General features: G+C 41.6%; 2 protein-coding genes across 3 annotated transcripts; both read left to right on the forward strand.

The window, feature by feature from the left end:
- The first annotated feature begins 369 nt into the window (after positions 1-369).
- On the forward strand, positions 370-6,647 carry SELENOK (selenoprotein K). 2 transcript variants are annotated; one of them, XM_065885317.1, is made up of 5 exons: positions 370-398; positions 3,620-3,710; positions 5,153-5,236; positions 5,846-5,932; positions 6,192-6,647. In XM_065885317.1, the coding sequence occupies exons 1-5, from the start codon at positions 380-382 to the stop codon at positions 6,193-6,195; spliced, it is 285 nt and encodes a 94-aa protein (XP_065741389.1). In that variant the 5' UTR covers positions 370-379; the 3' UTR covers positions 6,196-6,647. The 2 variants fall into 2 exon arrangements, with proteins under 2 accessions (XP_065741389.1, XP_065741388.1); XM_065885316.1 differs by lacking the exon at positions 6,192-6,647 and having other exon boundaries at positions 380-398; positions 5,846-5,936.
- A 1,254-nt stretch (positions 6,648-7,901) lies between these two features.
- Positions 7,902-22,306, forward strand: ACTR8 (actin related protein 8). The gene is made up of 13 exons (XM_065885386.1): positions 7,902-8,138; positions 11,057-11,227; positions 12,604-12,714; positions 13,330-13,434; positions 13,717-13,890; positions 14,407-14,500; positions 14,720-14,852; positions 16,145-16,298; positions 17,089-17,184; positions 17,695-17,835; positions 19,937-20,201; positions 20,975-21,138; positions 21,956-22,306. Exons 1-13 carry the CDS (start codon positions 8,016-8,018, stop codon positions 22,097-22,099), a joined length of 1,875 nt encoding a protein of 624 aa, XP_065741458.1. The 5' UTR covers positions 7,902-8,015; the 3' UTR covers positions 22,100-22,306.
- Positions 22,307-22,435: the final 129 nt, after the last annotated feature.

A 22,435-nucleotide genomic window follows, 5' to 3' on the forward strand; every position in this document is an offset into this window, starting at 1 on the left:
ACGTGACCTTGCCTCCCCAGCCCTGGGCCCTTCAAACAACTAGAAAGCAGCGTAACTTCTTCCTGCAGCGCAAACGAGCTCTCCAAACTCCACTGCCGAAGGAGCCAGGAAAGCCCGCGTTTACAGGCTAAATCCGCAACGTCACATCCTGTCACCTGCCCCAGCCTCCACCTTACATCGAAAATCACCAGGAGGACGAGACCAAAACGCCCGTCGGGGGCGTGTCCCCCCAGAGCCAATGGGCTCTGTCCACCTCCCTCCTCAGTCACTGTTTTGTCTATTCGTGGCCTGTGACGTCAGAGGGAGGAGCGCGGAGGGAGATACGGAAAGTGAGAGGGGCCAGGCCCGACAGTCGCTCTGGAGGCGGAGAAGGAGGAAGATGGTTTACATTTCGAATGGTGAGTTGGAGAGGCTACGTGGGCGACCTCCGTCCTGGGAGGTCGAGCCCCGGGTTTCTTCCATCCTCGCCCGCCGTCCCGGCGCCGCTTTTCCGGGCACGCCCCGCGGCCAGGCGGAGCTGGGGGCGAAGTCGCCCGGGCCTGCGGCTCGTCGGCCGAACGTCCCAGAGCCGCGGCGGGGGCCAAGGTCCCCGTGGTGACGGCGGTGCCGAGTGCCCGGCGTCCTCGCCCTTCTGGAGCTTCTGCTTGTGGGTCTCGGAAAGTGGTCTTTCCTGTCGGGCGTCAGTGTCCTTAACTAGAAAAGACCACAGTGTTCACGCCGTTACGTAGCGCTTGTGCCTCGGGCACTATTTTTTAGCGTTTTTCATTTGTCCGCTCATTGTCTTAATGTCGCCCTATCCGGGTGATACCCTATTATATGTTTTGAGGGTGGAGCCTGAGGCGCAGCCGGATTAAATACCTTGCCCAGGATCACAAAGGTAGTTCTAATGGCTCAGCCGGGTTTCTAACGCAGGTAGGCTGACGTCTGCGTTCTTAAGGTTTTCTACTACGCTGCCTCTTTCTGTAATGTGTAAGAGAATTGAAGAAAAGCTTTGGATAGGCTTTTTCTCCCACCAGAGGGGTAGCTCGTCACGCATGTAGCTTTCTGCCCTAATTTCAAGAAGAGAAGCTGAGAGAGACTTAATTCAGTGACTCCCCAAAGACAGTGGATGGAAAGGAAAGACAGTATGACTGGGTCAGAACAGTGTCAGAACTGCCTGCCCACTGGTTTGACTCAGGTGAAATAAATGCCTTGGTGCACTCTTAACTAGTTCTTGCATCACTGGAACCAGGTCCTGGTTCTATTTGAGTCATCTGTTTATCTTCAGAGACCACGAAGGTGGTGAGAAATCTTCTGGCTGAGTGCACTTTGCATTTCTTTGCTTTTCAAAATCTCACATTCTCTTCTTCCTTGTTCCTTCTAAGATTACTTAAAAATCTTTGAAACAAGTAGGTTGATGGACACTAAAGATCACAGTTTCATCTTCGTTTTGGGCACTCGCAGACTTTGTGTTATATTCTTTGTGGTTAAGGCTGGCAGCTTCTATTATCTATTGAATAATTCTTTTTATTTGTAGTGTGTCTTTTTGTGTATGCATTGTTGTTTTTGAACTACATAAATAACATAAAGGTCCTACTAGCGCCTCTAATCTCACTTTTATAGTTGAGAAATGGCCAATGCATTCAAGCAACTTATTTCTCTCTGAGGATATTGGGAGGGGAGGTTTCTGCCTTCAGAAACTGGGAAGAAAAGCGCAAAAAAGTCAGAATGGTACAAATGCATGCAATATGTTCTTTAGAATCGCAAAGCAAGAAATTGACGGGTTTCAATTAGATCTGTTTCTTCCCTCCCTTCCTTCTTGTCGCTGCGCACAGGCTTTCTCTAGTTGCTGCGAGCGGGGGCTACTCTTCATTGCGATGTGCAAGCTTCTCATTGCGGTGGCTTCTCATTGCGGTGGCTTCTCTTGTTGTGCAGCATGGGCTCTAGGTGCGCAGCCTTCAGTAGTTGTGGCTCGCGGGCTCTAGAGTGCAGGCTCAGTAGTTGTGGCACAGGGGCTTAGTTGCCCTGTGGCATGTGGGACCTTCCCGGACCAGGGATCGAACCCATGTTCCCTGCATTGGCAGGCGGATTCTTAACCACTGCTCCACCAGGGAGGTCCTAGATCTATTTTCTTAGAAGGACTGTACTAGCATTTCATAGTTGATAAAAACTTTTTCTTACTGTCAAGTGACTTTTTTTTTTTCTCAACAATTCTATATGATGACTATCCTTGGAATACTTTTTCTCAGAGAAGGAAAATGTCACATCACCCAACGAAGCAGAGCTAGTAAGAGGCAGAACCAAGCCTATCACTCACACTCTGTCTCTAAGTGTAGCCCCTTTTTCTCAGTAGCTCTGTGAGGGCTCAGTTCCAAGTGGATACCTGAAAGTAAGCTGGTCAAGGAAAGAGGAGAAGTAAACTGGGCACGGCAGTGAGTGTTGAAGCCCTTGGGAAAATGGAGAGGAGAGGTAGTTGACAGATGGCTCATCTCCCAAAATATTCTAACCTGTTGATTTGCAAGACTGAAACTCTAGAGTATTAACTTTTCCTGATGTAGCTTCTATTATTTAAAGTGGTTTGAAAAATATATCCATTTTTCTGTAAGATAAAACTGGAGTCTGTAATTCGGTTCAACAGCATTCTGTTAAAGAAAAATAGTGGTCATTTTAATGAACAAGCCAAATTCTCTTTAGTACTTAGAGCCCACGAATTCTTTGATATATAAAAATTTTAACATAACAACTGATCCTGAAGATTTTAAGGGTATGTATAAACAGTCTTTTTATATAGGCAAGAGACTTTGCAAGTGAAAGAGATACTCAGAACACATTTAGGAAAATGGAAGCGGTGTGAGCATTCTTTATATTCACTCATCTCATTTGTTTCCTCAAAATACTTGAATAAAGGTATTGTACACCCATGTTCATAGCGGCATGTTCACAGTAGCCAAAAAGTGGAAGCAACCTAAGTGTCCATCAATAGAATGGATAAACAAAATATAGTATATACTTACATTGGAGTATATACTGAACATTCCAACATGAACATTGGAATATTCATCAGTTACCAAAGTACAAATATTGTATGATTCCTCGTACAAGTTTCCTAGAGCAGTCAAATTCATAGAGATAGAAAGTAGAATGGTGGTTTTCAGGGGCTGGGGGAAGGGAGAAATGAGGAGTTAGTGTTTAATGGGTGTGGAGTTTTAGTTGGGGAAGATGAAAACGTTCTGGAGGTGGCTGACGGTGAAGGTTATATGACGGTGTGAATGTACTTAATGCCATAGAACTGTACACTTAAAAATGGTTAAAATGGTAAATTTTTTTGTGTGTATTTTACCACAGTAAAAAAAAAAAAAAGAGAAAAAAAAAAACTTGAAATGTCACCCAGCAGAAATTACAAACTATAGGAGGCATAATTTGACATATTAAAGGAATGACCTCTAGACCACAGAACTTCACTTCCCTAACCTTTCCTTAGAATGATGTACACATAACACACCTTTCCTTGTGTAGACTATTTGGAACAGTGAACAAGTTGAAAACTGAGCCTATGATTGTTACCTAACTGATTAAATGTAATGCATCTTGTGTCAGGGATTTGTTGCGCTAACTGAAGTTTCTTTATTCTTGTCTACAGGACAAGTGTTGGACAGCAGGAGTCAGTCCCCATGGAGATTGTCTTTTATAACGGATTTCTTCTGGGGAATAGCCGAGTTTGTGGTTTTGTTGTAAGTATAGTAGTCCTCTTAATAGCCCTGATATTTAAGTTCAGCTTGCCTGAAGCACTTTTTAATTGTAATTTTTATTAATAGCTTTTCTAAGGGAGATGAAGACTTGTGTAGTGATAAAACTGCCCCAAACATCTTTTATGATTATGAATATGTTCCTTGAGTTAGTAAGCTTAACCATGTCTTAGCCGTGGTGGTAACCATTTCAGCCTGCAGCTATGGGGCCAGACCTGCTCGTTCTGCTGCCAGATGACAGCACTTTGCTTTCTCTCGACTGTTCCTGCCTTCAGTGCGTAGGTGCCTTATGGCATAGTATACAAGTAAACAAGGGGAATTAGATCTTGACTTTTAAAAGCTCCCAAGGCATAAACTTTTTTTTAAATGAAGGATTAGCATCGATACAGAGGAGACAAAAATTTAAACTTCACCATAAGTTCAAGCAATTCTTAGTTAAATTCATTTTTTGGTCTTTCATATGCTGTTTGTTTTATGAAAATTGTTCATCTACTAACAAGTCTTACTCATCCAAAGTTTGAATATACATTTGAGTGTCTCGTGGGCAGAGAACTGCAGATATGCAGAGATGTGGGATGTCTCCTTACTTCATTGATTTTAATATCAGTAAATGTCTTCTTTTTACAAGGGGCCTTGCGCTGGGCATGATTGTGGGAGGAGGACGTCAGAGGAGGTTATTCCAGGTGGAAGAGGCACAGTAAAGATGGCAGAGAAATTTGAAAATCAGCCTGTGCTCTTTATACTTAATTTGATTGTAGCTCTGGTTTAGAAAGATTAATCTGATGGCTGCATGTGGCATAAATTAGACGGGGTAAAATGGAAGAAACCGTTCCATAGAGAAATACAACAGGGGACAGAGAGGCCTAAGTTAAGTTACTCATTGCAGAACTTCTTTGCAATCTCTTACAAATTTCACCTCCATATTGTTTATTTAAAATATCGTTTTAATTTAGTTAAATCCTTCCCGCTCCACAAATAAAATTCCATTTAAATGGATTCCCAGAAAGCCCTGTGCCTCTGGCACACCACTTCAGCCCCTCCTTCCCCAAGGTAACATTAGGTAGGCTGTTGGCACAGGAAATGGACATGCAATACTACAGAAGCAGACTCTGGGACTTGACAACTGATACAGAGCAGAGGAAGGAAGTTGGAGATGACTCTGGTTTCAGAGTCATCGCTAGACTCTTGTCTAGAAGAGTTACAGCAAACAAGAAAGACAAGGGATGGTGGCTTTGGCACAGAACATAGCACACTCTGTTTAGACTTGTGCTTGCGCTAGATGGTGTTGTCCAGCTGGCTTCAAGAAATGTGGGTTTGGAGCTAAGTTAGGGTAGTCATCCTTCCACAGAGATGATAGTTGGAACCATGGAAATGCATTTTATAATGTTGAAAGTGGATCTTCTGTTGTTTTCTGCCCCTTGTTTCAGTTTCAGAACTCTGTTTCAGCAAGATGTGAAAAAGAGAAGAGGCTACGGAAGCTCATCTGATTCCAGATATGATGATGGAAGAGGGTATAACTTTTTAAATTGATAAACAATGTTTTTACCCCTCTGTGTAATATAATTAAATTAGAGATAAATAGGCAGACAGACATAGTTAGGCTCATGGTAATTAAAGGCTTAAATTCTATTTCACAAAATTAATGTATTACTGTAAATTAAATCAAGTTGCCTTTGATTTGATAATCAGAGTTAATCTGACAAAGCTAAAATGTATATCAAATATCCTATGGGAAAAGTCTAAATTAGAGGATGAAAACTGATGGCCAACATTAAAATCTAGAGGTTTCACTTCAGAATCTGGATTTCCAGCTGCTAATTAAAATCTCACGATCCAGCAGCACTGGGTGGGGATTGTGTTTCTATATGGCAAAAATCAGCTGGAGCTGGGTTTCAGTTGGAGATTTATAGGAGGAGCTGTTCCGTTTATCCTAACCCTTGCTTGACTCACTTTCCTCATGCGCTTTATGCATCTGTTCTCTTTTAGTATCTGAATTTGTGACTCGCGACCTAAATGGTAGTTCCTATTTTAAATAAAGAAGAGGGTCTATTTGAGTGCTTAAAAGGAATCAATTGAAGTAGTGTCTACTAAACAGTAGAAATTAACTTTTCTTATCTTAGGCCACCAGGAAACCCCCCGAGAAGAATGGGTCGAATTAATCATCTGCGTGGCCCTAATCCTCCTCCAATGGCCGGTGGATGAGGAAGGTAACTTAAAACCTGCAATTCTGCAGGGATTTCATTTTGAAAATGCCTCCTTAGGCAGGTTTTCTTTAGGAAAGCAGAAGTCACAACATTTTGTGATTACTCAGACATCTTATTTGGAAAAATATTTTTATCTTAACCCTTGAAAAATTGTCTTTTGAATCAAAATGTCTTTTGAAGAAGGCTTTATAACATGTAATGACTAGCTTTTTTATACAGATCCAAATTACTAACTAGTAACTATTATAACATTTTCTTTTAGGTAAATGTCTGCTCTAAGAAGCAGACAACTGGACAAGCACATTCATAGCAGAAGGAAACCATCAAGAAATGGAGTGTTGACCACACTGGACAAGTTAGATGAATGTGTACTCTAAACAAGGATTGCTCTGTGTCCTCACAGATGAATGAGGTTGTGCTAGGAATTCCCCCCCCGCAGGGATCTGGCATGACTGATAGGCAGTTCTATAAATGCACATGTTTGTCTCATCTTTTTTGTATCGTTTATGAAAGTATTAATATAGTTTTAATAAGTAAATATTTTTAGGTTACAAGACTGACTTCTCATCTTTATATAATTAAGACACAGAAGGCTCCAAATTTGAAAATAAACGGCTGCATATTGAGTATTAGTGTCACCCTTTTCAACTTCTGAAATACTGTTCATTGCTTTTGTTGTTCTTTATAAATAAATCACAGTGTATTTCAGTAGTATGCATATGATATCTGTGCTCTTGAATTAATTTTTATCTTAAAGCCTATTTGTCCCATGGATCTTTAATACAATGTGTCTTACTTGCTACCAGATATAATTATCAGGGTATTTGTAAAGCCATAACCAACAAGCCTGAGCTACAAAATGTAGATTTGCTAGGTGGCCTTTAAAATCGAGGACTTCAATGCTATCTTTACCAATTTTAATTCTAAACCATTGCTTAAGATACTGCCTGTTGGCTTTAACCCCATCTGAATGCTGGTAACTCTCATTCTTTCACTAGAATGAAAGCTCTATGAGGTTACGGATTTTGTCTTCTTTACCCCAGTGCTTTGAATAGTGACTACGTGTAATAGGCACTGAAATATTTATGGAAAAAATGAATAATACAGATAATTCTACTTTGTGTTTAACAGTCTTTGAAACCAAAGTGTTCAGTAAAATCACTTTTATATCCGTTTATAAGTATTTATTCAACTCTGTTTGCCAGGAAATGGGGATGTAGTGGCATTAATAAACACTGGTCTGTATGAAAACCAGACTACAGGCGGACAAGACTGGAAGCAGGGAGTTGGGTTTAGAGGATGTTGTGGTGGTCCAGGTGAGATCGGACCAGGTAGTGGCAGTAGGAGTGGAGAAGTGGATGCATTCAAGGCATATTTGAGGGACTGCGGGATTTGCTGATGGATTTGGATGTAGAAGATGTGGACAATTGAAGAAACAAGTGAAACAAGATGGTGAAAATGGGAGTAGATTTTTGGGGGGGAGGCGGGGATCGAGTTACATTTTGGATATATTTAAGTTTACAATGCCTTGTAGACATCTTAAGTGGAGATACTAAATAAGCAGTTGGTTATCAGGGCGAGATCCAAACTGGAAATACATATTTGGGAGTTATCTTCATATTTAAAGCCATGAAACTGGATAAAGTCATCCAAGGAGTGTGTAGAGAGAAGACCTAACTCCAGAGAATCCTAACATCAGAGGCCCGACTGAGCATGGCCAGTGAAGTACGAGGAGAACTAGAATTACGTATGGTGTCTGAGAAGCCAGAAAAGACAGGTGTGATGACGAAATGAGACACCAGTTATCAGCTGCTCCACAGCAAGCACGCAAAACAAAACACAAGTAGGTTGCGGGCATGCTGCAGCCAGGACCAATCACAGCAACATCCAGCCAGTGCCCCCTCCCATCTTACCCTCCTCCGGGCAGCTCCGCCCTTCCGCTCTCCCGGAATGCTCTGGGCTGACTCCCGGCGGCCATCTTGGTTGTGGGCAGTCGGCCGCGAGGTTGCGCTTGTTCGGACGCCAGTTCTCTCGTGGTCGCGTTGCGTCCTTGAGGCTAGAGGCTGGAGGGGCGTCGGCAGCCGAGATGACCCAGGCCGAGAAGGGGGACACGGAGAATGGGAAAGAGAAGGGCGGGGAGAAGGAGAAGGAGCAGCGTGGCGTGAAGCGACCCATCGTGCCCGCGCTGGTGCCGGAGTCGCTGCAGGAGGTGAGGCGCCGGGGGCGGGCCTCGGACTCGGCTTCCGGGCGGGGCGGGGGGCCGCGGAGCTGGGCTAGGGGGAGGAGGCTGGCGAACGGCGGGAGTCTTCGGGCGCCCACCCAGGTGGGTGGTGCAAGGGGGTCGTTCCCCGCTTTCTCCTAGGGCACAGTGCAGATGGCCAGGCCAGTGACACCAGCCACTGTGCGAACCCCAGCCTCCCGGGCTATGAGACCAGCACAGGACTGTCACCTTCCTGCCAACTAGTTTGAGGGGGCAGACTGGATGGTGTGTAAGGGCCTTGCCAGTTCCCACTCTCTAGGATTCTCCCACTTGGCGGGGAGGGGGAGCTCACGGTTGGGGATGGGCAGTAAGTATCTAGGGCATGGAGTGGGATGGGGTAGTGCAGAGGACCATAGGGGGAGGTATTGGGCACACACAGCAGGTACCTCCTCCAGCCCTGACGGTCTGGGACAGTTTCTTCAATGGAGGTGACACCTGGACAGAGACCTAAAGGGTGATTAGGAGTTAGCCAGGGGGAATGTGAGGGCAGGAGAACAGCATGGAAGAGACCTGGGCCAAGGGAGGATATGAAATGTTGGAGATGAGGATGTCTGGAATTGAGGAAGAAGAAGGAGCAAGACATGAGACTGGAGATCTTAACAGGGATGGCATCAAGAGGGTCGTATAAGCCAGAGCCTGGCCTCTTCTGAAGGGAATGCAGAACTTGGGAATAGATAGCCAGACTCCGAGCTACATGATTAACTCGTTTAATCCTCACAATAGCTCTCTGAGGTAGGAACTTTATCTAGAGCAAGGAAGTGGCACAGCCTGAATTTCGAGCCAGATTTGTGAATCTGGAGCCTGGGCCATTAGCCACTGTAACAACATTTGCTTAACTTCAGTCATGTAACAACTTTTGGTTTTTCCATATCCTCTGTGACACCTCTACCATTATTTGCTGAATAACTGTTTTTACTCAATTTTATGTTAAGCAGTAATGTCCAGGAAATGATATGTAGGATGTATTGGCTAGTTGTTTTCTAATATGTTAAGATAGATATGTAATTATTAAAAACTACTTGTCCACACTTTGGAAAACCGTGTTTACTACCCCAGAGCTTCGCCATCAGTGTGCTGCAGCCTGTGTACTATTAATGAGGTACAGATGTCCCTGATGGCAAGTCACCTCATCTGTTTAACTCAGTTTGCTAGATAAATGTTGTCTGCCATAGCACGCAAAAGCTTGAGAAGTGTGCTGCAGAGCACCAGGCCATGTGAGAGTGGTGCCATGGGCATTCAACAAATACCTACTAGGCTCCTGTATGCCGTGCACTGGGCACAGAGTAGTGAACAAGACGGTAGTAGTCCTTTACATGAAGGTTTTGTCTTTTGAGAGAGCAGACAGTAAATCATTACAAGAATGATAAGTGTCATGAAAAGGAGGGGTGCCATAAGATTTTATTGCAGAGGGACAAATAAACCTGGTCTGATGACATTTAACTTTAGACCTGAAGGGAGGAGTAAGATTTAACAGGGAGAAAGAACACTGCAGGCAAGGGGAGTTGCGTTTGTGAAGGCCTGATTGTCAGCACAGTGAACTAAGAAATCAGGAGACATCTGGATTGGGCAGATTAAAGAGACTGAAAAGTAAGTGGTTCTAGAGTAAAGCTAGAGAAGTAGGCAGGGTCTTGATCTTGGAGATTCTGGACTGTATCTTATTGGAAAGTTACGGAAATATTTTAAATGAGGACATGCCAAGAAGACACAACTGTACCTTAAGGGCAGAGCAGAGTAGGTGCTGATTTAGGAGTCACACTGGAATGTGATTCTCAACAGAGGCATCCTGTTGTCAAAGGGATTGTTCGAGTCCCTTCTTCCCCCACTCCCTCCTGAAACTCTGGGTCCCTCAACAGGTTTACGTGGTAAAGGTTCCCTAGTGATTCAGGTTATATTCTGCCCCCTTGAGAATTACAGATCTAAAAGCCCACAGTCATTACTCCATGGTCCTGATTTGTGCTGCTTTGTCAGTCCTTGTTCACTGTCTCCCAGTAATGGATGGTGAAATGCAGCAGAGCTCTCTGACCTGTGAGGATGGAATTGTGAACTCTGGTTTCTTAACCGCAGACTCTTGCCAGATCACGTAAATAGTACAGAACCAATAAGGGTAAAGTGTTTAAAAAACAATGACGAAAATACAGTTCATGCACATTCTCGGAAGTGGTCCATGTATAAAGTCCACTCACTTTCCAGCATTGCAAAACAGTGATTCTGATCTTAAATTAACTTCTTCCCTCACCTTCTCAACCAGTGTTGTCACATCTGAGTGATCATACTAATTACTTCAGGAGCTTTTGTAAATTGCAGATTCCTAGGCGCTCTCTTCCTGGAGATTCTGAATCAGAAAATTTGTAGTGAAGCTTTAGGGTCTTTTTTGTTTTGTTTTGTTTTAACAAGGATCTTTAGGTGATTCAGATTTAGGGAACCCCATACTTCACAAGTCATAGTATTCCCCACACTCTTATTCGTTGTTTAACTCTCTTCTCTAGTAAATGGGAAGTTCTCTAGTGGTCAGGACTTCGTCCTGGTCACCATTGTACCCACAGTGATTGGCACAGAAATGCCCCCAAATTATAGCTTGATTTGCGTTGGGTACGTAGGATTTCGTTCACTTAAACAAATATTTGTTGACCTATGTACCCTGAGTCAGATCCTCGGCACACAGATACAAAAAGAGTTTGCATGCAGGCAGAGAGCAATATTTGGATGCCTCTCAGAGAACTCCCTTTACTGAATTATTTTGATACCTTTGAGTTTGATAGTCATTACAGGAAACTAATTTCTTAGTCTAGCCTGTTACCTCTGTGTTATTTAACATTTTACCTGCATGTTATTTACTAAGGTCACACTCCTATGTTTTGTATTTGCAGCAAATCCAGAGCAACTTCATCGTTGTCATACATCCAGGTTCAACAACTCTGAGGATCGGTCGAGCCACAGACACACTTCCTGCCAGCATTCCTCATGTTATTGCACGAAGACACAAACAACAAGGGCAGCCCCTGTACAAAGACAACTGGCTCCTAAGGGAGGGACTAAATGTAAGTCAGAAATGGAGGACGCTGGCGTTCCAGTGGTTAGGACTCCGAGTTTTCGCTGCCGAGGGCCCGGGTTCAATCCCTGGTCAGGGAACTAAGATTCCACAAGCTGTGCAGTGTGGCCAAACCCCCCCTCGCAGCACACACACACACAAAAGAAATGTAAGACCTAAAGAGAAAGCCCAGGGTTGTCTCCTTGGGAGGGCTTCAGTATTCAATGTATGCTATAATCTTGAACGACATCTTCATAGCTTTAATGTATTTTAAAATAACGACATCATTCAGGGTTACAAATGTCATTTTTTATCTGAGCTATCAATTTTAGATTGTACAGAAATAATTATAACAAAAGTAAATCTAATTTTTTAACCCATCAGGATGAATTGGGTATTGATGAAGATGATCTTTAGTGGAAGATACAGAATTGTCACTCCCTTAAAATGATACATCCAGGTGTCTATTAACTGACTGCCATATTTTCTCTTCCAGATACTTAGAGTTTAAATTGAGCTCATATTTTCAATCTGTAGCAAATTGAATTGCTACAATAAGCACTTGTTACAATCTTAGATCAAATCATAATTTAAAGGCAAAAAATAGTATTTCCTTGGAGTAAGCATTTACTTAGGATGCAGTAGGCATCCTATTTTGCAGGTGATAATTAACAGGAAAATTTTTGTGATAGGTGTTAAATATGTGTATTGCATTGTAATCTGCTTTAAGTTTTAAATCAAGGGTAGTTTTAGGAACTTGCAGTTTCTATAATTCTTATAGTAAGCCTTAGGGTTCCATTTTTTAGCATAACTAGCAGACTCTCCTTAAGTCCATTTCTAAGCTTAAGTATAACTTGACAGTGTAAGAATCTAAAATTCGCATATCTTTGGATCTTACAATTCTATTTTAGGAATAAATCTCAGGAATAAAAATGGAAAGAAAACAAAATAATATTTTATAAAAATATAGTGTTCTTTGCAATATCACAAGAACTTGAATACTCATTAATTAAGTGAAATAACACATGAAGGAATAAAACATTGTTATAAAATTGTAAACATGAGAATTATATAGATATATGGAAGAGCCTCTCGAATTCTTTGTAAATATAAAGTAGCAGTGCTCTGATATTAGTCAAAAGTCACTTGAGGTTATAGATTTTTGCAGATAGTTTTATGGCGATGGCTCTTTTCTGATTTTTTTATTTATAAATAATAAGAAGTTTACTTTGAATTCTTAAGATTAATACGTGTGACAAAGGTGAAGGACATGCTACTCGTTGATGAGGGAGCATTTGCTCTTGCTGGATTAAATTAGTATTTTGCCATTTCTTTCTCTTTTTCACTAAATTCTTTATACGCTTCATCTCTGTTCTTTTTCCCCAGAAACCTGAAAGTAATGAACAAAGACAAAATGGCCTTAAAATGGTGGATCAAGCAATATGGTCTAAAAAGATGTCAAATGGTACAAGACGGATTCCTGTGTCCCCTGAGCAGGTTCAGTCTCAACTCTCTTCAGATTCATTCTTTGACCACTGCTATTAGGTTGTAACCATTCGTGTGCACTCCCTATTTCATTATGCAAATTAAAGATGGGATTTCCTTAAAAGAGGAAGAAAAAACATTCTTAACCACCTACAGAATACCTGAATTGGTATTGTCTAGGCAAGCCAAATAATTTGTAAGGTGGTGTTTCTTGTGTCAAGTTGATGAAAATTTAATTTATCTGAGAGTCTTAAGTGTGTAATTCCAGGATCTTGATGGGAAGCTGTATTCTTACTACATTTGTCATTTTAATGTGATAAACCAGTGCTGCTAGGAATGGACATGAGTCTATATGATATATAAATCTGTATTCAACTTTCAGCAGAGTACAGTATTAATTTTGGACTGACTGAATCACTCCCTAAGTGTTAACATTACGGGAGAAATCAAGATTGTGGTATAGGGCAGGAGAATCCACTTGTGACCAATCAATATTTTGTCACATATCTTGGATTTATGATTAAAATTTGCCACTGTATCTGGTCTGTGAGAGAGGAGAAAAGAGGACAACCCCTTTTTGTTTTCTTGCATGGATTCAGAGAATTTTCGGATGCTCTTTTGTTTCAGGCACGTTCCTACAACAAGCAGATGCGACCTGCGATTTTAGATCATTGCTCCGGAAATAAGTGGACAAACACATCTCATCACCCTGAGTTTTTGGTAGGAGAAGAGGTAGGAAACATCTTTACAGTGAAATGGAAGAAGAAAACCTAGATACTATTTGTAAAATTAATTTGCTTTGCCACCTAGTTCTAGTTTTTCTTAGCATTCTGTAATCCTACCCTGAGGACCAGATATTCACACTGGCTCCTGAGATGTTACATACACCACTCTCAACATTAGAACAGTCAGCAAATGTTAATGATAACTTCTGGCCTTAGGTTTTTGAATGTGAATCTAGAAAACCCTGAGAGAAGAGTTTTAACAATGTATTTATCTCCCTGTCTTTTCTAGGCCCTGTATGTTAATCCTCTGGACTGTTACAATATTCACTGGCCTATCAGAAGAGGTCAGTTAAATATTCACCCAGGACCTGGGGGCTCCCTTACAGCTGTTCTGGCAGATATTGAAGTAATATGGTCTCATGCGATACAAAAATACTTGGAAATCCCACTGAAAGATTTAAAGGTAAACTAAAATGACCAGTTATTGGATTGTCTTTAAGATTCTTGGTCAATAAAAGTATACTATACTCAGTTGTTTGTAAGACAGTGTCCTTGAAGCCTTCTCGACCTTAAGCTGTTAAGGATATCTTTTTTCCTTCACTGAATTCCCCTCTGGTGCTTTCTTTTTTTTCTCATTTTGTTTGGTTCTTGGTGTTCTTCTCAACTGCTCTGCAATCAGCAAGCCTGCTCATGTTTATGCCTTCTCTCTGGACCTTTTTTGGAAACATCAGTTGTCTTATTTTTCATTTTATAAGTGTTAAATAGCTCAAAGGGAAAAAAGCCCACAAAACTTCAGCACTTTCTGTTTTTTTTTCATAAAACCTAAAGGATAGCAGAGAGCTTTGAGTTTTTATTTTGAGCCTCTAGCCATTGCTGCTACTGCTTTAGAGAGAATCCTCTTTGACGACAAGTGTGGTGAAATTTATTTTGACCTGACTTGAGTGTTAACCATTTTATATTTTTTCTTTGTTCTTTTCAGTATTATAGATGTATCTTGTTAATTCCTGATATCTATAATAAGCAGCATGTGAAAGAATTAGTGAATATGATCCTAATGAAGATGGGGTTTTCAGGTATGTCTGATATCCCAGTGAAATCTGCCTGAAATGAGATTGTTGTTTTTTTTTTTCCTGACAAAGTTAATCTGATTCACTGCTTTATTGAAATGCTTATTCTGGGAGGGTCAGTGATACTTGGGTGATTGCCTGGAGGTTCCTAGATTTTAATTGAATGTTTGTTGTAGGATCTTTCCTGCTCCCCAGGTGTTCACCCCTCTACCTTTTGTTTTTCAGGGATCGTGGTCCATCAGGAGTCTGTGTGCGCCACCTATGGAAGTGGTTTAAGCAGCACGTGTATTGTAGATGTTGGAGACCAAAAGACAAGCGTGTGCTGTGTGGAGGATGGGGTCTCTCATCGGAACACTCGGTGAGGAGCTTGGGAGGAGGTATTCCCTGCTCCTTCTCCCCACACAGCCTGTTCAACTGAAAGCATCATGAGTTAGAAGTTTTTGTAAGGAATTACATACTCAGATTTTTCTTGTGAAACTAGTAAGATTGTGGAAGTGCAAATTCTAACACGGCTATAAATAGCCGATTTTACCCTTCCCATTTGAACTCTCTCATATGAGTTCACATTAGCAGCTCCTGAAAGCCCTAGTGTGTGTTGTGTGCTTTCCCACGGAGGAAGTATGTATGTTAGCTTTGTGTCTTTCACTATGGTGTGGCAGAGAGATACCAATCACATTCACAGCAAAGCTTTATTTGGGCAAGTCATGTAGGAGAAAATAGGTTTTCAGGTCTGAATTCTCTAGCTAGCTAGCATTTTGAGTATTTGCTTTTCTCGTCATAATTGTTTTTGATGAGTGAGGAGTAACTTTATCGTGGTCAAGTCCATTCATTATGTCATCTCTGATAGAAGAGGTAATAAAATACCTAGCAGGAGCAGGTTTGCTGCTTGTCTGTCCTGAGACAAGCCCAGCACAGGTAAGCACACTCAGGTAGTGCACACACCAGTTCTCTGCAGCATTTTGTGCTTCCAGGATGGCTTCTTCAGGATGCTTTAATTCTTCCTGTCACCCACATAGGAAGTTTGACTCTGAAGTCATAGAAACAAATTTAAAAGAGGGTCCAAGCAGTCCATGAGAAAGGTTAATTTGTTACCTCCCACCCCAAGTTACAGTGCATTCTCAAACCCAGATTGAGTTGTTTGGGCTCATCCATTTGTAACACCTAATGCCATTAGTTTTCAAAGTATAGAGAAAACACTGGACCCAGGTCTTCTACCACTAAAACAGCACAGCAGTGATCTTTCCAAATCGTAGAAATATTGTTAGTAGATAGTATTCGCTAAGGTTTTCTCCCTTAACTTTGTCTTACGGTGTCACTGCCTGCCATTTCTACATGTTGGTGAGTATAGACAGTCAAACAGCTGTCATATGCTACACATATGGACTTGGAAATGAGCTGGATTTAATGTGTATTCTGTTTCTTGGACAGTTTTTGCAAATAGCATTTTTTGCTTCTAGATGTTCACCACTGGTTTTTGCTAGCTTCCTTTCTCTGTCCCTTACATCCATTCTGTCCTTTCATGCTTTAATTTATCTCTACAACATTTCTTGAAACTTGCTGTGTTTCACTGTGCCTAACTGAGTTTTTGGAGCACCCTTTGCACCTTCTTAACTGACAGCTTACCCATCTGCCCTTTTCTCTTAACACTAGGCTCTGTCTGGCATATGGTGGATCTGATGTGTCAAGATGTTTTTACTGGCTGATGCAGCGAGCTGGGTTCCCTTACAGAGAATGCCAGTTAACAAATAAAATGGATTGCCTTCTTCTGCAGCACCTTAAAGAAACTTTTTGTCATTTAGATCAGGTGGGAGCAACATCAAAATTGCTGATTATTTTTGTTTTCAGGAAAATTGAAGATATTTAAAGCTAATTAAAAATTTAACAGTATTATGCAACCTGTTCAACCCAAGTTTATAAAGCCTTGAGGCTGAAGCTCTTAAGGAGTGAGAGAGTTTTTTGGTAAGGTCAGAGCTGTACGGATGTGTCTCAGGCTCTGGAAAACACAGCTAGTATTTTTAAGAGAGTTTAGCAGATGTCTCTCTCCTTAGGATCTACAATCATTTTAATAAGGATAAAGATAAACCTTTGGATGTAATGCATAGTAGCAGGTAAATACATAGGTATAGACAGTTAATAAAATGGTATCATTTGAAGCACTTTCTTGGTATTGTGAACAGTCAACATTTAGTCATTGCTGTATATGAATTGCTACCTTTTTATGCTATTTGTTTTAGACCTTTCTTTTTCCAACTTATTTTAAAGCATTTTTCAAGTAATGTAATTCTGAATAAAAATTTTTTTGAGAAACATTAAGACGGGGTAATAACATTTCCCAGTTATTGAGGGAGTTTGCTTACTGGTTTGGACATTGTATTGGTGTGTGTTGATAATGAAGCAAACAAAAATGTACATAGTGGGAATTTCAGGAATGTTGGAAGAGAATCAAGGTACAGTTGAACTCTTGTTTTATTAAGTTCCAGTGGGAGTGGTAGGAAGTTGTAGGGCAGCCCTTTTATAGGTGAGATTTAGATGGCATTTGAAGAGTTTGCATGCCCTTTTACTGATTCACTGACAGCATCTTTTCCTGGAATCAGGACATCTCTGGGCTTCAGGACCATGAGTTTCAGATTCGACATCCAGATTCCCCTGCCCTTCTTTACCAGTTTCGATTAGGAGATGAAAAACTCCAGGTAACACATCGGTATATATTTCCATGGGTAGAAAGAAAGGCAGTCAGGTTCAATCAGACTGAGAGAATATGTACTTGCTGGAAACCTCATGAGGTGAGAATGTCAACTGGTTGTAAATTAGCTGCTAACCCAACATTTAAACCACTGGTAGAGTACAGATTAGAACAGATCTGAGCCATTATTTTAATTAGCCAGTATGTGATGAGTTGTTATTTAGAAAGAGGCACCATTCTTACTAGGAAATTATAAAGTAGATTACTAGGCACTTATTTTACATTTACTTTGAGATTTCTGGTGTTACATCACCCATTCAATTTGATGATAAGTTAGTTTTCTGGCCTATCATGCACTGAAGAAATAATGTTACTTCTGAAAGAGAATGCTTACTCGGTCTAACTTATAGGATCTGATCTGCCAGTTTTGTTTTTGGAAGAACAAAATTTATTTAATGGGTCAGTTTTTTCACAAGGCAGTATCCTTGGTTGGTCATTCTTTTCCTTCCATGCACAGGCTCCGATGGCTTTGTTTTATCCAGCAACTTTTGGAATCGTTGGACAGAAGATGACAACTTTGCAGCACAGGTCCCAGGGTGACCCTGAGGATCCTCATGATGAACATTACCTGCTGGCCACACAAAGCAAGCAAGAACAGGTCTGTGGTAATTCTGTGTGAGAGGAGACAGTCTTGTCCCTGTACGAGAAGTTTGTCCATAATTAATGGATCATTGCAGTGGCTGCAATCTGACAGTATACTAAAGCTGATACTGGTTTTAAGACCGTAGATGAAGTCTGTGTTTAAAATCCAGATGACAGATTTCTTTATTCAGCAAACATCAATTTTCAGAATACCAATCTACAAGATACTTCCCTTTTGGCATGTATTTTTTTTTTTTTTTTTTTTTTAAACATCTTTATTGGGGTATAATTGCTTTACAATGGTGTGTTAGTTTCTGCTTTACAACAAAGTGAATCAGCTATACATATACATATGTTCCCATATGTCTTCCCTCTTGCGTCTCCCTCCCTCCCACTCTCCCCATCCCACCCTTCCAGGCTGTCACAAAGCACCGAGCTAATATCCCTGTGCCTTGCGGCTGCTTCCCCCCAGCTATCTACCTTACTACGTTTGTTAGTGTGTATATGTCCATGACTCTCTCTCGCCCTGTCAAAACTCACCCTTCCCCCTCCCCATATCCTTAAGTCCGTTCTCCAGTAGGTCTGCGTCTTTATTCCTATCTTACCCCTAGGTTCTTCATGACATTTTTTTCCCTTAAATTCCATATATATGTGTTAGCATACGGTATTTGTCTTTTTCTTTCTGACTTACTTCACTCTGTATGACAGATTCTAGGTCTATCCATCTCATTACAAATAGCTCAATTTCATTTCTTTTTAAGGCTGAGTAATATTCCATTGTGTATATGTGCCACATCTTCTTTATCCATTCATCCGATGATGGGCGCTTAGGTTGTTTCCATGTCCTGGCTATTGTAAATAGAGCTGCAATGAACATTTTGGTACATGACTCTCTTTGAATTTTGGTTTTCTCAGGGTATATGCCAAGTAGTGGGATTGCTGGGTCATATGGTAATTCTATTTGTAGTTTTTTAAGGAACCTCCATACTGTTCTCCACAGTGGCTGAACCAATTCACATTCCCACCAGCAGTGCAAGAGTGTCCCCTTTTCTCCACACCCTCTCCAGCATTTATTGTTTCTTGATTTTTTGATGATGGCCATTCTGACTGGTGTGAGATGATATCTCATTGTAGTTTTGATTTGCATTTCTCTAATGATTAATGATGTTGAGCATTCTTTCATGTGTTTGTTGGCATTCCGTATATCTTCTTTGGAGAAATGTCTATTTAGGTCTTCTGCCCATTTTTGGATGGGGTTGTTTGTTTTTTTGTTATTGAGCTGCATGAGCTGCTTGTAAATTGGCATGTATTTTTAAAGTAGTTTATGTATAATACTTTATCTACTTTTGAATATTTATCCAGTAGTATTTTCAGTAAAAGCTTACCTGTTTTTAAATTATCATGCAAAAACTGGGTGGCACAGGCAAAGAGCTGAATTCTTTTGTCCAAAGCTGATCCTAGTTATAGGATGTCTGATTCAGGGGCACAAATTAAAGCTCTTATCTGCTAATGAAACAGCAGCTCATGATGGAGAGAAGAGGGCAGTGAACCTTTTCTAGTTTTTGTTCCTGTCCCAAAGCTGAGCGTGGGGTTCTTAGATAAGGTCTGAAAATGAGGACCCATAACAGCCAGTGGCCTAAGAATTCCAGTGAACTACTACACTTAAAAACTCAGGGGGAAAAGGTTCATCTACATCGACATTTCAATCTTAAAAATCCTATCAGTAATAGCAAAGTTATAGCTCTTTTACTCAGGAGGAGCTGTGGAGGGTTGGAGGCAGGGAAGGCTTTCCCGAGGAAGAGCCATTTGAGAGAGAGGGAGCTAGGGGCAGAGTGAGGTGTTACCTCACGCGCTGCCTGCCCGTGATTGTTTTGGAATTGTCAGCACTTCCTCATCTTCTGCACACCACCCCTGACTCCTAGTTATCCAGGGGTGGGGACCAGGTGCTTGGTCGTAGAACTGTGGTGTGTTTCCTCTCTGCAGCACAGTGACAGACCTTCTTTTTATAGAGTGCAGAGTAGTGGGGTAGGGAGAAGGGGGGATCTAGCTGGAGAACATCAACCGTGTTCTATCATAGCCTTACCATCCATTTGATTCTCCTTTTGATTCATTTAAAGTCTGCAAAAGCTACTGCTGACCGAAAGTCTGCATCCAAACCCATTGGATTTGAGGGGGATCTTCGTGGCCAGTCCTCTGATCTTCCAGAAAGACTGCATTCCCAGGAGGTGGATTTGGGATCCTCCCAGGGAGACTGCTTGATGGCTGGCAATGATTCTGAGGAAGCTCTCACTGCACTGATGTCCCGGAAGACTGCCATCTCGCTGTTTGAAGGGAAAGCCCTGGGCCTGGATAAAGCCATCCTCCATAGCATAGACTGTTGTTGTAAGCACGTCTGGGAGCTGGGAGAGAGCAATTACAGGGTTCAGGCTAGGGTGTAGTTTTGCCCTGCAGCATGTTCATGCAAAAGCTTTTGAGCAAAAAAAAAAAAAAAAAAAAATGCTATTAAGCATCTGCTTTGCGCCTACATTGTCAGGTGTTAGGATCTGGTTCCTGGCCTCGCTGAGCATGGAGCCTTGTGGAAGAGACCAAAACAAGTCAGCTTACCACACAAAGATGAAATTACAACTGTGCAGGTGCTACAAAATTGAACTAAAGGGTTCTGACTGAGAGTTTCTGATTGAGGGATTTAATAAGGAGTTTTTACTCAGGAGGAGCTGTGGAGGGCGGGGAGGCAGGGAAGGCTTTCCTGAGGAAGAGCCATTTGAGAGAGAGGGATCTAGGGGGAGAGTGAGGTGTTACCTTGGTATTCCAGGTAGACGAAGAAGCCTGTGTTAAGGCCAGTGTGGCTGGAAAGCAGGATGTAGGGTGAAGCTGTGGGAAGTGGTGGGTACACTCCACACTGGACTTTGTAGGCCCCCCTAGAGATTCTGGTCCTAATCCTGCTACTAGCAGGGTCGGGGGTGGGACAGCAACATGCTCACATTTGTGTTTTGCAAGGTTCCTCTGACTGCGTGGTAGCATTGTCTAGGATGGGTTGGGAGAGAGACCTTTGAGAAGGCTCCCGCAGTTATCCAAGCAAGAGATGATGGTGGCTTGGCCTGGGGTGGTGGTGGATATGGAGAAAAAGTGTGGAAGGGATTTCACTGTCTTTGCAGCGTCTGATGAAGCCAAAAAGAAGATGTACAGCTCCATCCTGGTGGTGGGAGGTGGTCTGATGTTCCATAAAGCTCAAGAATTTCTGCAGCACAGAATTCTCAATAAGATGCCACCTTCATTCAGGCGAATTATTGAAAATGTGGATGTGATCACAAGGCCCAAGGTATGTTGTACACAGTGCAAGTTGTACTCTTGCCAGTGAAACAGCATTATTTCTAGTTGTAATGTATTGGACAGAGAAAATCCTGGGAGGCGTGGGTTTGTATCTGGGGAGTTCTTAAGGGCTTGGAGCAAGTGGAAAAATTACTTTCAGCAGGTCACAGATGTGGTGAAAGGAGCTCTGGACTAGGGACTAGATTACTGGCTTTTAGTCCCTGCTGTGCCCTCCAAACTAGCATGACTGACTTCTGCCTTTGTCAAAGGACTGGATGGGGCAAGGAGAAGACTGACTGTTCTCACGCTGTCAGCCAGAACAATTCCATTTTATCTCTTTGATATTAAGAATCTCCTGCTGGTCCCTAGACCAGGTGATCTTCAGGGATCTTTTTGGTTTGAACTATCTTGGCAACCATAAACACAGGAATTTAGAAACAGATTGTGTCTGTATTTTATTATTCTCACTGACAATTCCTGGGAATATTTTTATTTAATTTTAATTCTGAGGGAGGGACTGTGGGATATATTTATTCTAGTCAAACTTCAAAATAAGTTATGTCCTTACATATGTTGCTGCCTATAGGGACTCTTTGTGGAATAATAGTAAATAGTGAATAGTAGCATTTTCAGTAATAAAAACTAAAAAAATTTCTTGTGAGTTGAAATAGAAGATGTCTGTGGTTCATGGATCTTTCATGGGTCTTTAATGCAAGTTGAAAATCTGATTTATTCCATATTGACTCAGCAGGGTGTTTTCTGCCCCCAAGTTCAAGTAAATGTCTTGTCTGCTTACACTGAAATATCTTTGCTTATCACCTCTCTAGGACATGGATCCCCGGCTGATTGCATGGAAAGGAGGGGCAGTGTTGGCTTGTTTAGATACGACACAGGAGCTGTGGATTTATCAGAGGGAATGGCAGCGCTTTGGCGTGCGCATGCTGCGAGAGCGAGCTGCTTTTGTGTGGTGAAATGGACAGAAAAGCCACTGTTGGAGACCAACACATAACCTTGTGGTATAAGACTCTTATAGAACATTTATATTCTAATTTATTGACCTAGGTGCTTAAGTTTTATGAAAATAAATGAATTTTAACTTTTATGTTGAGAACATGACATTGGTGTAAAAAATAAGCTGCTTTTGTAGTCAGGACATTTGAGAATAAATATGAACTTAGTCTTCAGTGGTAAACTCTCCTACCCCTTCTTCAGGGTCTCTAACTCCCGATGATCTAAATTGTTGCAGTAGAATGGTTCTCAGGTGGTGAAGCCCTTCATTTAGGTTGGCTTCTGAGAGTCATCAGGCA

Source organism: Phocoena phocoena, chromosome 10, assembly GCF_963924675.1.
Source record: "Phocoena phocoena chromosome 10, mPhoPho1.1, whole genome shotgun sequence".
Lineage (NCBI taxonomy): Eukaryota > Metazoa > Chordata > Mammalia > Artiodactyla > Phocoenidae > Phocoena > Phocoena phocoena.